Source organism: Liolophura sinensis, unplaced genomic scaffold (genome assembly GCF_032854445.1).
Source record: "Liolophura sinensis isolate JHLJ2023 unplaced genomic scaffold, CUHK_Ljap_v2 scaffold_347, whole genome shotgun sequence".
Taxonomy (NCBI): Eukaryota; Metazoa; Mollusca; class Polyplacophora; order Chitonida; family Chitonidae; genus Liolophura; species Liolophura sinensis.
Genome location: NW_027018286.1, coordinates 25,873 through 43,549, shown reverse-complemented (window position 1 = coordinate 43,549; position 17,677 = coordinate 25,873). Strand labels below are relative to the sequence as shown.

Here is a 17,677-nt window from a genome sequence, read left to right as displayed (position 1 = left end):
CTGATAACAAACGTTCCGTTTCGATACACAGCATTGTTGGCTGATCGATGCACCATTTTAGTTGTGGATACCTTATTCGTAATAGTAGCACTCCGTTTGCGATTCTTTGTAAATGTAAGACATGTTTAGTTTCCCCCAGGCTTCATAAATGTATCACACGTGTACTCATAAATGTATCACACGTGTAATCATCAATGTCTCACACGTGTAGTCAGTAATATCGGCATCCAAACATTTTGATGCGTTCTACAAGTGTATGGAAAAGCAGGATTATGGCGGTATGTATGCATAAAGAAAGACAAACCGAACGGTTATAAATATAGGTAAACTGACCTTTTATTTCAAAAATCATATACACTCACATGTTGCATACTTTTAAATTATGGAAACAAATGAGGACCGTCTATCAAAACCATCTGTATTAAATTGGTGTTCGAGATTCTTTGGTCGGTTTTTAGTTTCAGCGGCATTAATCCGATCTTTAAATCACCTATCTGTTGATAGATTGATAGGTAACATTTTTGACACCTATTTTAACATCGGCCATTCACCTAACAAAGTGGTCAAGGTGGACAATGGTATAGACATTTTTTAGATGTAGCAGGCATTGGAAATTTACCTATATATTCCTCACTTCACACTCAACTTTGGATGTGCCTTAATCTGTAAGCTATTATAAGGCGGCCATCGGAGATACTGCATCAAAAATAGGAGGTTGTATTTTTAGAATCTCTATGGCACAAATGACATTTTTTTCTCTTTTTGTTCGGTAACTATTTAAAAAAAGACAAATAGTTTTGTAAGACGGTTGACACTTTCAAATATTAATGGTTTTATAAAATCTCTACCTATTTTAACAGTGTATACGCAAAGTAAACACTGAATTACCAGTCATCACTTAGGTAAAACTATTGCTCACCTGTTCTGGCCGTTACATCATGTATGACGCTTTGTATGAAATGTAAGTTATGTCTGTATTTATAATTTTATATTATTTTATAATTATTGACATGTTAATGTATTAACGAAGGCTATGTTTAATTATATGTGATATTCATATCTTGAAAATGCCAACCTTATTGAAACTAGATTTGAGACTGATATGGGGAAAAAATTCTAATGTTTATATACATACAATGTTCGTATTCACGTTTATCGACATATGTAGGTATTATCGTTTATTTCCTTCTTTGAATATATGTGCAATTTGAGAAATAATACTGCATACGTGTGATGTCTGTGTAGCTGAGGCATCCGTAATTCACTTGAAAAATCTACGAATGGACTCTTACGAGCTGTATATTTTTCACCTGGGACTGTTCTTTCTTTAGTTTATTCTCGAATGCATTGCTGGGCAATGTTCAAAGGCTTTCCAGAACTGAGATAACATGCTACACTTACTCTTTTGCAATGAATAGATTTATTTATTAATTTGATTGGTGTTTCATGCCATACTCGCAATGAATAGAGAATTTAGTATATCGTGTGTACATGATATAGTGCATATTTTTCACTCTCTCCACTCTCTGTTAATTTTAACAGAAAGTCTGTCTTCTGAGTGATGCTAGAATGCATTCTCTTATTATAATGTAATAATCTGTCAAATTGGATTAATAGAATATGTATTTATATTTAACAAAATATCATGAAATAATTACAGAATGCATTCTAACATCATTCAGACTTTCTCTTAAAGTTAACCGTAATTTTTTGAGTGTTTTTCTGTGTATGTTAAGTTTCGTTTGTATGATCAAGTCATTTTTAATGTTTCTTGTTGTTCTGATATGTAATATGCTGTATAATATTCAAGTTGAAGAAAGATAGTATAACTTTATTTAAAGATAATTTTGGTGAATGTAAGGAAAGTCAATCGGGCTATTCGGTGATGTTTACATACGCCCACAGCTGGCATTCAGCTGGCATGTTGTACATGTAGCTTGACATTTAGGCCGAGGGGCCTCCGTGGCTCAGTCGGTTAGCGCGCTAGCGCAGCGTAATGACCCAGTAGCCTCTCACCAATGCGGTCGCTGTGAGTTCAAGTCCAGCTCATGCTGGCTTCCTCTCCGGCCGTAAGTGGGAAGGTCTGCCAGCAACCTGCGGATGGTCGTGGGTTTCTTCCGGGCTCAGCCCGGTTTCCACCCACCATAATGCTGGCCGCCGTCGTATGAGTGAAATATTCTTGAGTACGGCGTAAAACACTAATCAAATAAATAAATAAACATTTAGGCCGCATGTGGTACATGTAGTTTGACATTCAGCCGGCATGTCGTACATGTAACTTGATAGTCAGCTGGCCTGTGGTACACGTAGCTTTGCATTCAGCTGTCATGTTGTACATTTACCTTGGCATTCAGCTGTCATGTTGTACATGTAGTTTAGCATTTAGCTGACATGTTGCACATGTAGCTTGACAATTAGCTGGCATGTGGTACATGTAGTTTGATACTCAGGTCGCATGTGGTACATTTAGTTTGACGTTCAGCTTGCATGTGGTAACAAAACCCAGTCAAATAAATAATGAAAACAAGGAAAAACATTTGTAAGGAAAGTTGCACTTTATACATCTTTTTGTTGACATAAATCTTTTTGACATAGCGTACACTTCCGCGTGTTGTACAGGCATACAATGTAAAAGCCCACAGCAGATAGACAGTCTCTCTAACAACAAAACTTGCCAACTGTCTGAATAGTTTCATCAGGATTAGGACGATGCCAAAGTTTACAGATTCTTTAAGAGGAAATCGCCCTGAATAAATTATCGAGTACCTGTGTGTATGTTGTTTTTTTTTTTTTTGCGCAACCACCCTACTAACTACATGTAATTTATGCGTACTCAGAATATTTCACTTATGCGCCGGCCGCCAGCAAATGGTGGGAGGAAATTAAGCAGAGTCCGCGGGAAACGCACGACCATTCACAGGTTGCTGACAAACCTTCCAACCTAGGACGGGAGACGTAGCCAGCATTAGCTGCTGAAAACCAGGCAGAATCTACAAATACAAGTGGTGGATTGGGGATACAGCCAACAACTGGCTGATTTACGGACCGTTACTTTCGGTGTAACATAGATGCACCTCATTTTTCAAATTTCCTGCCGTGTTTTGAAAATTTGCATCTCAAACATACATTCATTGTGTCCCCGGTTTTTATTTTGAAACCAATTCGTACTACCAGTCCCACAGGGGGCCTCCGTGGCTCAGTTGATTAGTACTAACAGTCCAACAGGGGGCCTCCGTGGCTCAGTTGATTAGTATTACCAGTCCAACAAGGGGCCTCCGTGGCTCAGTTGATTAGTACTACCAGTCCAATAGGGGGCCTCCGTGGCTCAGTTGATTAGTACTACCAGTCCAACAGGGGGCCTCTGTGGCTCAGTTGATTAGTACTAACAGGGGGCCTCCGTGGCTCAGTTGATTAGTACTACCAGTCCAACAGGGGGCTCCGTGGCTCAGTTGATTAGTACTACCAGTCCAACAAGGGGCCTCCGTGGATCAGTTGATTAGTACTACCAGTCCAACAGGGGGCCTCCGTGGCTCAGTTGATTAGTACTACCAGTCCAACAGGGGGCCTCTGTGGCTCAGTTGATTAGTACTAACAAGGGGCCTCCGTGGCTTAGTTGATTAGTACTAACAGTCCAACAGGGGGCTCCGTGGCTCAGTTGATTAGTACTACCAGTCCAACAAGGGGCCTCCGTGGCTCAGTTGACTAGTACTACCAGTCCAACAAGGGGCCTCCGTGGCTCAGTTTGTTAGTACTAACAGTCCAACAGGGGGCCTCCGCGGCTCAGTTTGTTAGTACTACCAGTCCAACAGGGGGCCTCTGTGGCTCAGTTGATTAGTACTAACAGTGGGCCTCCGTGGCTCAGTTGATTAGTACTACCAGTCCAACTAGGAGCCTCCGTGGCTCAGTTGATTAGTGCTACCAGTCCAACAATGGGCCTCCGTGGCTCAGTTGATTAGTACTACCAGTCCAACAGGAGTCCAAGCCCAGCTCATGCTGGCTTCCTCTCCGACCGTACGTGAGAAGGTCTGCCAGGCACCTGCGGATGGTTATGGGTTTACCCCGGGCTCTGCTCGGTTTCCTCCCACCAAAATGCTGGCTGCCGTTGTATAAGTTAAATATTCTTGAGTACGGCGTAAAACACCAATCAAAAAAATAAATAAACCAGTCCAACATCACCTTATTGATGATGATCTCAAGACTGTAATTACTTCATTCACAGCAACAAGACTAAAACCTGTGATAAGTTCCATAAGGTGTAGAAAATGCACTTTCCTCTTCCATGCTTTTCAATCCCACTTCGTTAAATCTATTCCCCTGTCAGACATCTGGATTGTCACAATATAACTCTAAACCGATGCTAGATACTTTCCCTCAGTGTTTGCCTAAATGCAAAGAGATCAAATTTCATAAACCAGTTGTGATGATACATTTACCCTTGCAATTTGAAAAAGTATGGTCATTTTTTCCTCCGTAAATTTTCTACGTCAGTCCAACCCGATTAAGAATTAAAAACTGTCAAAAGCCTCGCCTCACTCATCAGAACTAGCATGTCTGAGATGAAAAGTCAACATTTCTACCCTCCCATCCCAAGATTTTTTTAAAGCAATCCGATCATTGTGCAGAACGAAATTTAGATTTACATCGTTTAAAAAAGTCTCTACACGCTAGTACCGCACTGCTGGGTTTAGTATGGTCACTCTGCATTTGCCTAAGATTACCACAACAGCCATACCTCTGCAAGTTGATGTTCCGATGATTGTGTGGACTATAGTCAGGTTGCATTAACACAGTAGATGTGCAAAACGTAAAACAACAAACTAATGTGTCCAGAATCACCTAAAATTTACTCACAGAACATAAGAATCTCCTAGATATCTTTTCTGTTCAATTATTGGGTTATTGTACCGTTGCGCAGACCAGATGGTACTCCGATATTTTGTACATATAATAGGATATATTTGTGAGAGAGACCTACATTGTGCTTAAGTTGAATCAGCTTCTGTGTCAACCACAGATCCAGCAATCAGCTCGGAAGAAGTTTTGAATATCAAAGAATTATTTCTTGGAGAAGAACAACTGTTAAATTAGTTGAGAAACGCTTTACTTCTGCTTATGAAATGCCCGCGTGAAGTCAATAGGAGCAAATGTTGCCTCCTTAAGCGATGTACAGTGACCTGCTATGGGCGAGAAGACACGATATTCCATCCGTAAAGTCACTAAATGTTGGGAACAGCCGCTCAAACCTAAAGTGTTCATTAAACAGAAGAACATCACTAGACCCGGAAGTCTTAACAAACTGTGCAGCACGCATGACTCCAGCGAAGGCTAATCACATGGCCAATACTAATGGCTGCAGTGAACAGGACTAAGAAGAAAAACAAATCACACCATAAACTGCTTCATGAGTGTTGCGATGTGTTTCTCTTGTCATATATTAAACTGAAACTATATAGTTTTGAGAAAGGCATTACCTAAACTATATTTGTGGTTAAGTAGATGAATTAGCAAAGTATGTAGAATGATCGAAAAGTATAAGAAACATAAATCAGACGTCTACTTAAATCAACGGATGAAGAGTGAAGAATAGATGAATTGTTTCATATCAAATGCATAATGTAATCCTTATTTAACTAATAAATTCTCACATTCTCACATTATTATGGTTGCATAACCACATACCAAAGAATTTTTCACTTACACTATGGAGATCATATACCTCGGTGAAGGAATCTGCGTCAACGGAGACAACTTCTACCATTGTAAAGTTGCTGAAGAACGTTACAATATCAACCGTACACATAGGCATATATTGGTTTAACCTTGGAAACATTAAACTGCACGAACGACCAACTGAGCGTCGTCTACTGCTTATTATCACCACGTCTCCACAAACAGTTAGAGTGTGGGAGTCTACAAATTCCTTGGCCAAGGCAAGGTTTGAACCCGCGCCTCCTGTGCCGTGGCGATTGCAAGTGAATGTAATTAAAGACATACAGCATATATAGTAAAACCAGAACAGTAACGACAGCGTGATAACTGGTAAAAGCACTTACATCTAGCTACTTTAGATAAGTATTATTGATCGAATTGAAAGGTTTGTCATTGATAACCGTACCGTGTTTTACACGTTGAGTCCTTGGAATATCTCTAGAAGGGAGCACGCATTCCTAGTCCTGGGTCCGGTATTGAGCAGAAGTTTACACGTCACCTAGATGAACCAGTAAACTGAAATCAGAACTCTATCTAGAACAAAATCATGTCAGTGAACTCGTGTTCTGTTTTAACAGTTTTGTCCGTAATTATATTACCGGCAAATTCAACCTTTCAGTCGTGACAATATTCTTTCTCTTCCCCGGCTGCATTCCATCCATAGATTTGAGCACCTTCGAATCAACAAAATATATTGGTGAGGGGCATATCTATAAACTAATATGATGTATTATTTAGAATTTTACAATATTTCAGACTAATGGTTTATCTGATATCATATCGTGGCTACATAACCGTGTCAAGGGAATTCCATGCAGAATGATATCATAAATACTTTGAAACTTTGTTTTACTTTTATCTACTATGAAATGCTTTTTGTCTTTTGGTGTGATATTTATTATCTTTACTGATTTCGATCGTAAGTGTAGGTTTTTGAAAATTTCGGACGACGTTATCAGTCTTATGTGATGGCCAGATTGGATTTTTTACCATATGTTTACAGAAACGCCTGTTGCATTTAATCCCCAAGAAATATTATGAAATTTGGAACAATTCTGTTCGACTCTTATCCCAACATTCAGGATGCAGAGATTTCAGCTCTTAAAAGTTACGAAAATTCACTTTTCTTTCTGGAAATAACATGTGTCAAAATCATGAACAAAGTATTGAAGAATTCAGAGGATAAGAAGCATTCGACAAACATTTATTCCGGGAGCATTTAGCGTTGATGAGACGTTCCCCTGTTATTTCCGGACTGACTGTAGTTTTCATCAAATATGGCGGTTCGCCTTCGTCCACTTCCACCTCAACACGTATAATTTTCGGTATCCTGTGTCCTTGACTGCTGTAGAACCAGGGCTCCAATGTCTCCGCTGGTCAGGCAGTGCTTAAATTCTCTATAGGATAAAAGACAGTTGTGATTGTCAAACCTCTCGATCATTATTCTTGACCCAGCTTTCTCTTGGTACCATGTTATGAGCGCTGTGTGGTGCATGTCTGTTGTCAAGCCACATGGCAATATAACGGAGCTATCAGAATCCTTGTCTCTGATTGGCTGAGAGACACCGTGTACGTGCACTCCTTCTGAAACTAACAAATATTTATTTTCTTTACTTCAATGTCTTACTGGCGATTTACCTCTCCCAATATTCGTACATCATTTGAGATTTCAAGAATGAAAGAATGAGTACGTAAATGACCGGTCTTGGTTTGACATAATATTGCCAGAGTGTTTGTATTCGACATGTACGATGCCCGGACACTTTTGTCAGAAGTTTGCCGGCGTGTAAAATGCGCGCGTCGTAGCGGAAAACCACCATGCATTAGCCGTTTCTCAAACGTTTGCTGCGCAAGAGAGAAAACGATACATGGTTGCGCAAATACTACACAGAATGTATCAGAGATCGGAGAAAGGTGTAAAGTGCCGTGGAGACTAGCTACAGGGAAGCTGCATACTTCTAGGTAATAGAGTTCTGTTAATACACAATATCAAAGTACTGTTTTTCATTTGGAGTGGGACAGGTTCGATGGCCGAATGGTTAAGTCAGGAGACCCTGGATCAAACCCCAGTCGGGTCATACCAAAGACAAAAAAATGGTACTTGCTGCTGCCTCGCTTGGCGCACAGCACTCAAAGGTTAGAGCAAGGAAACAGGACTATTTGACCCAGTGCCAGTATAACGTGACTAGGCGTGGTGTCATGCCTGGTGTCGTCGGCATGATGCTTTAGTGGCGGCGTGAGCTCGCCCCGTCTCAAGAAGACACGATATGTGTACACACACATCATGACTCCTCGTCATCATATGACTGGAAAATTGCTAAGAACGACGTTAAACCCCAAGCATACATACATACAGAATAATTTATAGTGTAGGGAAAAAAAACTCCCCAATCTTTTCCTGGGAGTTGTATTTTTTTACACTTTGTCATTTGCTCAAAGCTGAGTTCAACAGTTACACGCATGTGAAGAACAAAAAATGTATAGTAATAAGTTGGCATTGATATTCTATGTAACTAACTTTACTCGCACTGGTACAAGCTGAGAAAGATATATTTAACGCACAACTAAGTTAAGAAGACAAATAATATATAGAAAAGTTTAAAGTTGTGTAAATAACTAAATCCCTTTAATCCAACGAACGTATAACAGTTGTGAAACATAAAAGGGCGTTATATGTCCATGAATGTTTTCTAAAACAACTAGAAACACCAGTTAACACTGTAGCAAAATAGATTAACTTTTAAGGATTGTACCCAAGATATTTATCATGTACATGTTTTAAAAACTGTATAATTTTAGAACACAAAAATAAGCACCAAAGTATGCGAGGTTTTCTCACATACATAGCGATTTTTTAACATGATACCTGGCCCAAGACAATCAATACAATTGTACATCCTTGTGATTCCTGTATAATCCCATACATTTTTTTGTTTGGTGTTTTATGCCGTATTCACGAATATTTCACTCATACACGGCAGCCAGCATTATGATGAGAGGAAGCAGAGCAGAGCCTGGGAGAAACCTGCGACCATCCGCAGGTTGCTGTAAGACCTTTCCACATAAAGCATGCAACCAGCACGAGCTGGACTTTAACTCACATCGAACGCATTGGTGAGCAGCCTCTGGTTCATTGCGCCTTGGCACCCTCCCTGCCCCGGTTTCCTCCCAGCATAACGTTGACCGCCCTCGTACAAGTGAAGTCGTATGTGTCCTATATAACGAGGATTAACAACAACACGTCCGGACGTCCGGCACTGTGCACTGTGTCTCTTGCATACGCTCTCTCCTTGTAGTAAGAAGTCTTTGTTTATTTTGTCTCCTTCCTGTGTTCCCAATGGATCATATCTGTCAGGTCGCCATTGTATGTGGAAAATTACATTGACATGACGGACTTATGCTCAGAGTGGAGTAGTTTCTGTCTAAGGCTGTTTTATAAAAAAAATGATGACTCATTTAAATTATATGTTTCGACGTTGTTAACATATCATATTTAACATGTTAAATGGTGAGGTCACAAGATAGCTCACGTGATTTCCAGGTACTGCAGATTGATAAACTTCCATATAAGCACATGTGTTTGTCAAATAATACAATGACCTAGTAATTTAGTCATACATGTACAGGCACGCGTCCGTGTAGGCACGTATAGTTTTTGCTATCCTCTGTCACCCTTTTCCCTGGCGAATATATATCTAAGATGGCGTCTGCAAGTTTGGTACGCATACGTAAGCTCTGCTTGCTATTAATCCTTGCTGATGTCACTGACAGTAAGTTATCAGCTTGTATTGTCTAGTTAAGTTTTCCCTGTGGTAACGTGTCGTGTTGTATTCTCTGGTTAAGTTGTCCCTGTGGTAACAAGTTGTGTTGTATACTCTGGTTAAGTCATCCCTGTGGTAACAAGTCGTGTTGTATTCTCTGGTTAAGTCATTCCTGTGGTAACAAGTCGTCTTGTATACTCTGGTTAAGTCATCTCTGTTGTAAGAGGTCGTGTTGTATTCTCTGGTTAAGTCATCCTTGTGGTAAGAAGTTGTGTTGTATTCTCTGGTTAAGTCATCCTTGTGGTAAGAAGTTGTGTTGTATTCTCTGGTTAAGTCATTCCTGTGGTAACAAGTCGTTTTGTAAGACTTCAAATCTTACTCCCGCTTGTTGTTTGCTTGCCAGGTTGCAAATTTTGTCTTCGCACACAAGTAGAATATCCATTCTTACTGCGTTAAAGACCATTCACAGAAATAAGTGATTTGTGGTGACAGAGTGTCGAACAGTGCAATGTGTTTACTTATTTATTTATTCATTTGATCTGGGTTTTACTCCGTACTCACTAATATTTCATTTATACGTCGGCGGCTAGCATTATGGTGGGATACGCACGAACTCCGACCATTCACAGACCCTCCCACTTACCACCGTACAGGAAGCCAGCATGAGCTAGATTTCAGTTGCGTTGTTACAAAGGGGAACAGGTTAATCTGTGAATAAGAATGTATTGTCTCCACAGTTTACATATGAGCAGTTGGTGTTTTGCAGTCGATCTACACATGGCACCCTGGTCCCCTCAATATCTTACGGTTGACAGTGTATAGTGTGCAGAACAAAAAACTTCATATACAAAAAAAAACAAACAACAACAACGATCTGCGACACATGAGCATTTAAAATCGCACTTAACTGTAAAAAACAAAAAAAAATACTTTCCCCAACAAACACAACGTTCTTCTATAGAGCTCTGCGTCTAAACTGAAGTAAAACAACTTTACACACAGCAACCTTTTAAATATATACCGTTAAACAGACATGGGGCAAAGCAAGACTTGCCTTCCCATGGGCAGGCAGTGCAACTGACGTGTATTTTGTGAGATAGATTCGATACGTCGTTCTAGTCCTCACACACCTTATCCTGACTAGAGAACTTTTGAGAACTACGTTTGAAGAATCTTATTTCAAGTTTTAATATTCCATACGATTTCTCATGACATCATGGCTATTCACTCAACCATCTCAATAAAACGTCGTTCTAGTTGTCAGAGATGTTTCCCTACCTAGTGAAATCCTGCTCTCGCTTGTTCGGTTAAAGTCTTCAAGTGAAAGGCTCTGTTTGTCTGAGAATGTAAACATGAGCGTTATTTCACTGTGGGATATTTTCAGTTCAGACATCGATGTTACTGATGTTTTCTGTTTGCTTTTTGATGCTTTTCAGGCTCCACGATTAGTTCACAATTATGATTGTCATTGATTAAGCGGAAACCTTTGTTAATTGCTTTAAACAAGAATCAAATAAATTAACAAACATGGCGTACCCAAGGAATAGTTTTGGCCTTGGGCTGGTGTTTTTTGTGTCATTTTCCACTCTTTGGCATTCAATGTATCTCAGTTTCAGAAGAAGTGTCTGTTCAGCACGTTCTCGAACCAATCACCGCTAGGGATTCTGACAGGCTCGTCATCCTGCCATGTGACTTCTACACGAAAACGTACGAGACACCAGAGATCACGTGGTATCACGAGACACTCGATGAGAGGAGACTTATCATGCGGTATGATATTCACAACCGTCTGTCGTCTTACGGGGAGTTCGAAGGCCGGGTTGTAAGAGGAGACCGAGGGGCCCTGGTTCTGCTCGGGCCGAGGTCAAGGGATGCCGGCAACTATTCGTGTGAGGTTGAAGTGGACAACGAGATCCCAAGCCGGGTGAAATCTACCGTGATGCTGAAGGTCATAAAAGACACAGTTGCTACCAACGATGACAATGCTATGAGTAAGTTCGAGACCCACAGTATTTTCAGGGTACTCAACGTAATTTTTTCAGTAATATTTCAATGTATGTGTTTTTTCCCCATACGAACATGGTCAGGTTTGCAGGTGTTTGCGAAACTGGAGAAAAGGAAAAAAAATGCCAGTAATGTCGACCTGAATTCGAATATGTGTATAATATAATTACTGAGACTGCATGTGTATTAGTATGTTGTTGTAGAATGATATATTTACGCCACAAACACTACGCTATTAAACGACCTTACTCATATGTTTTTCCTCAGATAGAACAGTCCTAATTTCAATGTACTGGCTTATCTCGGTGATGTGTGCACTTCTGCTCAATACAGGACTCAGAACACTGGCTAGGAATGCGTTTTACCATCCTGGAAATATGCCGACGAAACAACGGCTAAAACACAGTATGGTTACCAATCAGTTCACGTTTATTACGATCAAAGTTGGAACACTTACGCCATCTGACAAACTGTTTGATTGAAAATCTGTACTGTTTAATTTGCCGATTCATTTGTTGTCGATTAGTTCGTTTGCATTTCGTCAAACTTTTGGTTCAGTCCTTCACAGTGCAGGCGGTCCTAACCATCAATCCTGCACCCACTGTGGCCGGAGGATACAATGACGGTCGGACCATGGTCAGTGTACGATACGTATGTATCTTCATACGCGCAGCATTATGCGATCTTCAGGCCATCCTGCGCGAGCCGTCAGCTCAAGATCACCAACTGTTTTGAATGTAAACTGCCATACGTCTTGTAAACTTCGTGATGGCTCACAGCATATTTACATGCACATGAAGTTCGCAGAAAATTCAAGTTTTAATAGATTGCTGTTTGGTTTCCTAATGTTTTGGTCCGCCAACGGTATACAATGTTCTCTTTTGGGGGTTCAAGTTTGTACCGGGCGTCCAGAGTATATTACATTTTTAACGCTGCTTCACTAATTATTAAATAACAAACCTACTTAGAGACATTTCTAGCAGAGTTATATATATATATATATATATATATATATATATATATATATATATATATATATATATATATATATATATATATATATATATATATATATATTCAACACATTGCTTTCCCTGAAGTCATGACAGCTCTATACAAGCGTCGCGGTGTTTAAGAATTTAAACTATATTTAAAATGTATATGTAAAGAGTGATATCGGTACATCACACAAGGCCTACAATTTATGAAATTCAAACCACTGACACGTATAAAGGTGTGCATGTTAATGTTTTCCTTCTAATCTCGAGTCCCTATATTGTCTATATACACAATTGTCTATCCTATCGTTTATTACGTTATATAAGCGTAAAAACGTGTTTATTATAAGTTTGCGCACGAGGAGCACAATCACATGTACATGTGAACAGATGGCATGTAGGCCCTAGGCCTATATATATATATATATATATATATATATGTATCCTAAATCCTGCAAGCTACAAAATTTATGAGACATTTTTAGAATATTCCACTCCGTATTAATGTATAAATTATGAAAATACAGAAAAGAAAGTAAAAATCCAAACCGGATATTTTGCGTACCGATTTCCGCGAGAGGATGTTTGATCAGAGTCTGGCTAGGGTCGGCGTATAGTAGGCGTATGATATGCGGACCATCCAACCATAATGGGCGTCGGCTTGATAGTGAGGATCCGACAGCACTGTATATTTCAATATTTGTTTAATCACTGAAAGATTTATTTTACTGATCGATTTTACACCTTGCCCAAGACTATTCCAAGCCTATAAATCTATTTGTACTGTTATTAGTAATGGGAAAACTGGCACAGGACAAATGCTCTGTTTACCATGTCTGTTTGTTTCCGCTTAGTCCTGATCTCATTGGTGACCGTCTTCGCCATGGGGTTAATCTTCGCAGGAGTGATCTGTGCTGTTAAGTCCATAAGCAAGTTCAAGAGCACTACACTTAACAGTAAGTACATGTATCAAATGGCTGTACATTTAAGATCCATTTTTGATTTTTTTAAAACCTCCTCAGGATGTTTTGTGTTTGGTATTAATAGCTGAAATTGGAAGAAAAGCAAAGATTTATTAAAGCCTGTAGATTAATATTGTGAATATGCACAATAAACTGTTCTCATTACCATTTTCCAGAGTAAAAGTTGTGTAATCGTTACGTACAAGTACAGCCGTGTCATATTACCTGCGTGGGAAGGTCTGCAGTAACCTGCGGATGGTCGTGGGTTTCACCCGGGCTCTGCCCGGTCTCCTCCCACCATGGTGCTAGCCGCCGTCGAATAAGTGAAATGTTCTTGAGTGCGGCGTTAAACACCAATCAGAACAATAAATAAATATTAGCTGTAATATAAAAACACTTAAATTTTCAAACTTTACATCTTTGAGATCAGGGTTGAAAAGAAAATCGCTTTGGTAGGCCTATTGGGCGATAACAACAGAGCAGTTTATTTAATTCTAGACCTCTGACGCCTAGTAAATTACAATTAGCATTACCGTATTTTATGTTGTACGTAATTCTGCTTGAACCATTGTGCTAGGGGGCGTATAGAATGCAATTCCTTATGCATTTACACTTACCGTTTAAATAAAAACCTTGTAAATTGACAAGAGGCCGTGTTTCACGGAATATGTGTGAACATTTGCCAGCTATCACACCGTCGTCTCCGCTCTGGTCTTTTTCTGTGTGGTGTACGTCTTTAGTTATATTTGAACCAGTTTAACTTGACGTCATCAAATGCCTTTGCATAAACATACATACATATAAACTGTTCAGCTGTACACCTGTTGATATGTTATATATGCTGTATAATTACAGGTAATTACTGGACAGTGTCAATGATAACTGGAATACCGGGAATCCTGATTCTATCACTCATCGCCGCGTGGTCGTGCTTACCAGGAGAGACATGTTGTAAGAAGAGATGCTTAGGCAGATCCGGCATTCAGGAAACCCATGAAATGTCATCTAACCGATCCACGGCCGTCTGTTATATCGCTTCCAGTGATACACAAGACCCGATGTCTACCCTTCTGGAGAGAAAAACAAACACAGCAGTTTTAAAAAGCACGGCTGTTCTCCCCCAAACAAAATCGATCAAGGAATTGTCTCAAGTGGATATAAAAGTATTCAGTACTCCATGTAAAGAAACAGTCACTGGCATGGCTTCTTTGGGTGATGATGTTTATGTGACCACGACATCTACTTTCTATCAACTGAATCCAACGGAGAAGGCTGGGCAGAAACAATTTAAACGCATCTTTGTTCGATACGCGAGATTCTTGTCACTGGGAAAATATAAAGACGGTTTGTTGATATGTGCAAGCGATAAATCCACCTTAGACGAAGAAAATGTTATATATCAATGGAGCCCACGAGGTAAAAGAACTGATAAGGTTTTTTTGCCAGTAAAATCTACCATTCTCTGGGCTCAGGAGGGGCGTGGAGATGAATTGGTGTATGTGGCGCTTTCAAACCCAAATGTCATCAGCAAGAGAAATCTCCAAAAGAAAACTGGAGAACATATTTGGAATGGTGTGTTGAAGAAACCTGAGTGTATCGTTCAGAATTCCCGCGGTCAGTTTATTGTCGCGGATTCGGCTAAAAACGATCTCTTCGTATTTGAGGAAGATGGAGAATTTTTGTCAACTATGAAAGTATCTGTTCCCAAACAATTTGAAGAAAAACTAAACAAGTGTAACAGAATAGCCATTGACGAGGACAATAGGATTTATGTATCTAGCCCAGGGTCTAGTGATGTTCTTGTATTTAATGAGGACTTTAGGTTTGAGCGCATGTTCCAAGAGTTTAGTGGATCTATGGATGGAATATCTTGTCTTCTCGTCCATAGCAGATCGCTGTACGTCGCCCATGGTGACAGCATTTCCAGCTATTCCCTTTAAACGAGCATTCCTTGAGCATCATTACCTTAATTTTTGGGCTCCCCTGCGTATTTTAGGAAAACATTCATCGAGTTTTAAGAAAGCTTTGAAGCTAAATATCCTCCTTCCTTGTTATGTACACTTCACATTCGGCTCATATAACATAACCAAACACAGGCTGTCACACAAGCTGTTACGGCTCACTTCGTCTTTGAAATCTATGTTCCTACAGCATGACAGTCACAGCCATATTATATTATATACAACTGGAAATATCCCGAAACACTATATTACACCATGCGAAGCTAGAGTAGTTTTTTTTTAACTAAATGCAATGTGGTTTTAACTATTTACATTTCTGCAGTACAAGTTTATATTATTCTGTATTAATTAGTGTGTTATACAATAACACAAGGATTATAAAATAACATATCTTTATGGTGAAAAGTTATTATCAGCATTATTCTTTTTCTTTTCATCTGAATATTTTGTTAAATGTTAAACGGAAGTGGCAGAATTATTTCTGCTTTGTATGGCGACAGGGAAGAGTGGAATGACCATACTAAACCAAGGGGAACAATCGCTGTTATAACCGCAAACTGAAGCCATTAAATGACATGTATGTAGTCTATGTAATCTATGTAGTATTTTACACGATGTCTGCAGCCCTGATTGGTTTAATTTACGGTAAAAGTCAAGTAAAACATACATTATTGGCATGAAACGCAGAACTAGAAAAGAGCGAGCTAAGTTTGTCATCTCATTAATAACATGCAAGTATTGTTAATTGAGGCGAATTATTTTGCTGATGTTGACAATGCATGCTATTCAATGGTGATATGCGAATCATAGCCAAACTGGTGACAGGATACGTTAAAGGCAGGTGAATTAACAAGTGCGATAAGTACTGACACAAGAGGGATAGTTTCAATGCTGATATTGCAAATTACCCCTCATCGTGATCAATTAGAACGCTGCGTTGGATAAATGAGCCGAAGCAATCAAAGCGCAACTGAGATACATATTTAAATGATCGATTTTATTTGATCAATTAAGTTTCTAAAGTTTTATAATGAGTATAATTCTCTTGTAAGTAATTATGGACAGAGTGTCTAGATTCTCTGGCACTCTGCTTCGTAATTGTGTCAAATTCCGTTTAATCCGGAGCTAGATCCGGTATATTCATCGTTTTGAATTAGTCCCCACGTTGGATACACATTACAACCGGATCCTAGCCAAATATTCTACGTCCATCATGGCCGGACAATACGCGGACGATCCGGCTATCGTACGCGGACCCTTATCCACCCCATGCTGCATCATGGACGTATCACCCTGCCATCCTGGTCCGAATCTTCCAGTGCTCATGCCGTGCTTGTTAGGAACTTAATTAGAGAAAAATCACTGTGTCTTTATAAACTGATGAGAAGAATTTTTTCCTGGTCGATAATTTCGAGCTCGAGTCACCGGTGTTTGTAGCCTTCTACTGGGGACTTTTATGCACGCATACACCGATCAAAGTAATAAAATGTAGATTTTAATCTTACACGCTTGTACAGACTGGAACATAAGCGAATAATGCTGTAATGTCATCATTAGCTGCAGTAAATAATATGCAGACATCTTAATAGTTACATTCTTGTACACTTTTTACACTGACTCGCCCTAAAACATACACATGTAGCAGTTATGTTGATGTCACAATGTCATGAGAAATTCGTAAAATGATGTGCGGATCGTTCGGTGAATATGGTACTATGGTCGCGAATCCTGATCGGATTGTATGCCCATCATAAACGTACAATGGAACCTGATCATCACCTGATCAACCATAGTGGGCCCCAATATAAGACCACCGGGGAGACATAATGGCCATAGGGTGTTCGGCTGGAATGCGGCTGTACTGTATGAACACTTGCAATCAAAGCGCAACTGAGGTATTAACATGAAAGACGGTTTGAATACTGCTTGAACCCATTCGCCTAGAAGATTCCTTGCGTCTTTCCAACACCATTAAAAACTTCTAACTGCTTCTCTTTCCATGTTTCCGTCCTATTTTTGGTCTTTATATCCTTCCGTATACTTCACCAGTAATTTGTGTAAAATATCGTCTGGGGCATTGGAACGTCTATCTTGGTTGACGTCCGGCAAAAGAATGTCTCTTTTGGCGCAGAGATGACCCTGTATATCGTTAGACTTTATTGTTATGTGTTAAATGATGTGATGACACAGCGTGTTGAGTTATTCTAGACCTGTGGTACCTATTAAGTTACAATTAATAACTCTGCATTTTTTACATAATTATTCCTTGGGGCTAGGGGCGT

General features: G+C 39.6%; 1 protein-coding gene across 1 annotated transcript; it reads left to right on the top strand.

Moving 5' to 3' along the window:
* Positions 1–9,350: 9,350 nt before the first annotated feature.
* On the top strand, positions 9,351–15,714 carry LOC135481661 (uncharacterized). The gene is made up of 5 exons (XM_064761345.1): positions 9,351–9,479; positions 11,081–11,461; positions 11,742–11,879; positions 13,327–13,428; positions 14,290–15,714. Exons 1-5 carry the CDS (start codon positions 9,410–9,412, stop codon positions 15,372–15,374), a joined length of 1,776 nt encoding a protein of 591 aa, XP_064617415.1. The 5' UTR covers positions 9,351–9,409; the 3' UTR covers positions 15,375–15,714.
* Positions 15,715–17,677: the final 1,963 nt, after the last annotated feature.

What these genes read in the sequence shown, in the direction of transcription:
- LOC135481661 (XM_064761345.1), top strand. Translation starts at nt 9,410, where the DNA reads ATGGCGTCTGCAAGTTTGGTACGCATACGTAAGCTCTGCTTGCTATTA. An exon ending in CCTTGCTGATGTCACTGACA is followed by an intron (nt 9,480 to 11,080) that starts GTAAGTTATCAG and finishes AATGTATCTCAG; the next exon opens with TTTCAGAAGAAGTGTCTGTT. An exon ending in CAAGAGCACTACACTTAACA is followed by an intron (nt 13,429 to 14,289) that starts GTAAGTACATGT and finishes GTATAATTACAG; the next exon opens with GTAATTACTGGACAGTGTCA.